Source organism: Zeus faber (genome assembly GCF_960531495.2).
Source record: "Zeus faber genome assembly, chromosome: 3".
Taxonomy (NCBI): Eukaryota; Metazoa; Chordata; class Actinopteri; order Zeiformes; family Zeidae; genus Zeus; species Zeus faber.
In genome coordinates, this window is record NC_137190.1 from 6947492 (window position 1) to 6952890 (window position 5399).

At 46.6% G+C, this 5399-nt stretch overlaps 1 protein-coding gene across 1 annotated transcript; it reads left to right on the forward strand.

Annotated features, from left to right (window-relative positions):
- Positions 1-3765: 3765 nt before the first annotated feature.
- socs4 (suppressor of cytokine signaling 4) lies at positions 3766-4920 on the forward strand (the record flags this gene model as incomplete). Its single annotated transcript, XM_079998144.1, has 1 exon — positions 3766-4920. The coding sequence occupies one exon, from the start codon at positions 3766-3768 to the stop codon at positions 4918-4920; it is 1155 nt and encodes a 384-aa protein (XP_079854270.1).
- Between the last annotated feature and the right edge of the window lie 479 nt (positions 4921-5399).

The window sequence follows — 5399 nt, forward strand, 5'->3', positions numbered from 1 at the left end:
CTGACCGATTTCCATTGACATTTTGGGTGTGTGTGTGTGCATGTCCATTACATTATTCTAGTGAATCAATTTTTAGATGAAAGTAAAGCCTTGTTTCAAAGGAAAAGTCAAATAGAAATCTAATAAACAATAGTCCATGTTTGGCATTAGAACTCTATCAAATGATAAAATATAATAGTATCTAACGAAGATCTTTAGGAGAAGCATTAGGATATATATATCCCCTCTGTGGAGTCCTAACACTGGTGGTTATGGAGAACTGGAGCTTCTAGATTGGACCTGATAGTAGTGGAGAAGGGACCTGATGCTGTGGAGCTCGGGCGGAGAGAGAGCCTGATACTGGTGGAGATGCCACCTGATAATGGTGGAGAAGGGAGCTGATGCTGGAGGAAATAGGAGCTGATACTGGGAGAGATGGGAGCCGATGCTGGAGGAGATTGGAGCTGATACTGGAAGAGATGGGAGCTGATGCTGGAGGAGATGGGGTAGGGATGGGAGCTGATACTGGTGGAAATGGGGTGGAGATGGGTGCTGATACTGGAAGAGATGGGAGCTGAGCTGGAGGCGATGGGGTAGGGATAGGAGCTGATACTGGTGGAAATGGGGTGGAGATGGGTGCTGATACTGGAAGAGATAGGAGCTGATGCTGGAGGAGATGGGAGCTGATATTGGTGGAGATGGTACCTGATGCTGTGGAGCTCGGGGGGAGAAAGAGCCTAGTACTGGTGGAGATGCTACCTGATAATGGTGGAGATGGGAGCTGATGCTGGAGGAAATAGGAGCTGATACTGGAAGAGATGGGAGCTGATGCTAGAGGAGATGGGAGCTGATACTGGTGTAGATGGGAGCTGATGCTGGAAGAGATGGGAGCTGAGCTGGAGGAGATGGGAGCTGAGCTGGAGGAGATGGGGTTGAGATGTGAGCTGATACTGGTGGAAATGGGGTGGAGATGGGAGCTGATACTGGTGGAGATGGGAGCTGAGCTGCAAGAGATGGGAGCTGATGCTGGAGGAGATGGGAGCTGATGCTGGTGGAGATGGGAGCTGATACTGGTGGAGATGGTACCTGATGCTCTGATGCTGGGGGCGATGAGAGCTGATACTGGTGGAGATGGGAGCTGTTACTGGTGGAGATGGGATATGGAAGTTCAAGACTGTGGCAGTTCTGCCTGCCACACCTCGTTTTCAGCGCCCTCCGACACAGAGACACAGGCAGAGATGTTGCAAACGTGCCAGTTTATTGTACTGCAGAGAGTGGCAGGATGTAACAAGCCGGGAGCAGGTGATGGGTGATTTGCTCGTTGATTGCTCTGATGAGCAACAGGCGTACAGCCACCCTGATCCTGGGCCAAACAACCTAGACCCAAGACAGCTGTGGCTGCTTAAACCACACCGCCACCACGCAACAAAGACCAAGACCACGGCACCTGAAATGACTCCCAACAGGTAAGCCAGCAAGAACAACCAGCAGTACCATCAGTACCACCAGTACAAAACCTCGCAGGCAACAGCAGGTCTGGGTCTGTGAGGGTGTGGCAGACTCTGGTTGAGTGAATGAACTGCAGGTGATTGTAATGATTAGTGACAATGGAGAGGAGTCGGCTTCCTGTCTGACCTGCCGCTAAATCTCCATTTGTACGTGATAATGTGAAGGTCATTAAATATTCATCTTAGAGGAAGCGAGTGTGACTACATTATCTACTGGGAATTTATTGATGACCATCTTCATCTGTTTGCCTTGCATGCACACGGAGACAGAAAGGGCTCTGGGAGTAATACTACCGAGCTGATTGATGTACAGTTGCGTACTTGTTTCATGAATTATACATTTGCCAAATTCCAAAAAAAAAAAAGAGAGTGCGTAGGAAATAGACTGCAAAGACAAATGAAGTTGGCACGTTCTTTGATACCAGTGGTAGGAAGTAACTTTCGACTTCTAAACTGTTTACATTGCTTTTTACTCTACTACAGTTATAACACAGTCAAATTACTTTAGTTAAAAAACAACTGGATCAGGATTTATATTCATTTATCTATCTAAATCAGGCACAGGATCTATCAAACTGCTGATTTAGGATTGCTCATCAATGATTCATTCAGTCCATCTCCAGTATGACGCCACCTATCCGGTACTATTTCTTTATAAGTTGTGTCAGGATCTGCATGAGCATCATCTGCAGAACAAAGGTGCTGCAGTACTTTATGAAGTATTATAGGCTCTGTTGTATTCGGAATTAGGATTTAAGATTTCAGAGCAAGCACTTTCACTTTTACGAGAGTCATTTTGTGTCAGGGCATTTGCACTTTTACTGAAGTAATAGGTCTCAGTACTTCTTCCACCAATGCAGGAAACTCATCGATCATCCAATCAATGAGTAAAGATTTTTAAATGTTAAAGAATTTCAAATGTTGATTCATTCTATACATTTTAAAAATGAATAGGGGTGGGGGTTTGAATCCTTCATTTCAAGATAGATTATTTGCTTTCATCTTTTCCTATGATGTACAGTATTTCCTCTTTTAATTTTTATGTAATTTGTGTATGTTGATTTCATTTATTTTATCATCATTTGTAGATTTTGCATTTGACCTTGATTTATTTATTTGTTTTACGCGATGCTTATTGTAATGTCAAGATATAACGTATCTGTTCATTGTTCTATTGTCTGTCAATTTGGCTCTCTGACAGTTTGTATTATTTTGATCCATAAAAAGTAGCGTGTAGTAGGATGTCTCAGTGCCATTAACCTGAGTAACAGCACATCCCTCCTCCCTGACCCTGGTGGAGGAAGCCTCTCCTCCCCGAGGGATGAGCAGATCTTATTATAGGCAGCAGGACAGTCTGCAGCCCGGAGCCCAACACAACGCTTCCCAAAAGCAGCCCGCTGCTCCCAATATGGACATTACGGAATCTTTTTAAAGCCATCCAGGAGGTAAGCTATTATCCTACATTAACCCTTTGAATTGCTGAGTGTATGTTTGATTGCAATAGTTGAGATTATTGTCCCGTGTCGAAAATGTCCACGTTAGTGACGATTCGAATGGGAACATCCTTTTGAACTAGCTGAGCCTGTTTTTGTCAAAGTTCGCTTTACTGATTGTAACATTGATTTATCAGGTTAATAGTTTTACAATGTAACATGAGTTTTACAGCCAGTGGCAATTTTTCTCAGTTTTGCTTAAAAGCTTAATCCAACGAGTATTTGAAACAGTGGTGGAAGAAGTACTCTGACTTTTTAGTTAACTTAAAGTACAAATACCATGATGTAAAAAATTACTCAAAGTGAGTACCACATCGACATTTCTACTTAAGTTAAAGTACATAAGTACTTGCTCTTAAATGCATTTCAATGTATTAAAAGTAAAAATACTTGTCATATCTAGTGTCTTGATAGAACAGAGCCTCTAATACTTCACCTTTTTTCAACAGAGGCAGATCCTGATCACAATTTATACTAAAATTGTAGATGTGATGTCACAGTAATTTACAAGGATATTGAGCTAATTAACCATTGCAGTTTGATAGATCCAGTCCTTGATGTTTTGTTAACACTAAAGTAATGTCACTTTCCATCACTGAATCCAAGTCAGTTGATAATTATTACTGAAAGAAGGTTAACCACGGTGATATTTAGGAAAGTATTGATTTCAAAACTTTCTGCGTTGATAGGCCTTCAATCGTACGTGTCGGCATCGTCAGTCGTGTCATGTTACATTTCATGTCTTTCTTACAATGCCACAGAGCAGAGAGAGAGCATCGTCCGCCATGTCAGAGAAGAAGCCCCGGGGCTCCGACACCCGTCCCAAGAGCGGCCTCCGCAGCTGGAGCACCGACAGCTACGTGTGGCGGGGGAAGAAACGCTCCAGGAGCTCCCTCAACGATCAGGGTCTCCGTGGGCTGGAGGCGGAGGGCGTGGAGGACATTGGAGCCCGGTCGGTGTCCTGTCCCAGACGGCACAGGGACAGGAAGTGCAGCTGCAGCACGCTGTCTGATGCCGAGGCGGACACCCCCTGCCGGAAAGCCATGTCCCGCCGTTCCCTGCGGCAAAAGTTCCAGGACGCGATGGGCCAGTGTCTACCTCTCCGCTCCCACCATCACCACCACAACCCGGGCTCTTCGCGGCCCTTCTCTGTGCTACTCTGGTCCAAACGCAAGATACACGTCTCGGAGCTCATGCAGGACGACTGCCCCTTCTCCCCCAAGTCTGAGCTGGCACACTGTTGGCACCTTATCAAAAAACACGCCCCCCACCCAAGTGCTTCTAAGAGCCTTGAAGCTCACCACAAAACACCCGCCTCTTCCGGCTCCCCACCCCCAACGCCCATTTCTTGGGAGGACCTCAGATGCTCCGCAGGACCTGGAGGCGGGAGTCTGGAGGACTGGCATCCGTCTTGCCCCCGAGGGGCGCAGGGGGGCACATGTGGCCACACTGACTACATCCTGGTCCCTGATCTCCTCCAGATCAACAACAGCCCTTGCTACTGGGGCGTGCTGAACCGCTTTGAGGCGGAGGAGCTTCTCGAAGGTCAGCCAGAGGGCACCTTCCTGCTCCGAGACTCTGCCCAGGACGAGTTCCTCTTCTCGGTCAGTTTCCGCCGTTACAGCCGCTCCTTGCACGCGCGCATCGAGCAGAGTGACAAACGCTTCAGCTTCGACGGACGGGACCCCTGCATGTACCGGGACCCCAGTGTGACGGGACTGCTCAGGCACTACAGCGACCCGGCCTCCTGCCTCTTCTTCGAGCCGCTGCTCTCCAGGCCGCTCTCAAGGACCTTCCCTTTCTCCCTCCAGCACCTGTGCAGGGCTGTGGTCTGCAACTGCACCACCTTCCAGGGCATCAACGGCCTCGCCCTGCCGCCCCAGCTTAGGGACTACCTCCAACAGTACCACATCAAGTGTAATGGGGCCTGCTCAGTTTAACATCACAAAGACATTTGGAGAGACAGGACATTTAATAAGGCATTCACTCCCCTTGTAGCCCTACCATGTCAACACTGGCTGTAGTGCAACTGTCCGAATTAACCAACTGAGAAACTCTACCTAAAGATTAACAGTAGTATGGTACGAAGAAATGCAGAGGTAATGAAGTGAATGGACAACAAATATTGTTTACTCTCTTGTGTGAAAGGCGTATTGGGATGTATTGGAGGGCACAATGCAAACATCAAGCTTTTCACATTCTTTACTTTGTCATTGTCTTGATTTTCTATAAACATGTTTCCTGAGTAACCGAACCAATTTGCTTGGAGTAACATTTTCCTATTTCCACAAGATGGCGTTACAGGTGCACTTGACCAGAGATTGCATGCAGTAGGATATTTCTGTCTTGTATTGATTTTCTACTTCAGACAATATGTTGCACATCATCTTCTATATCAGCTTAAAGCACTTGTGAGACA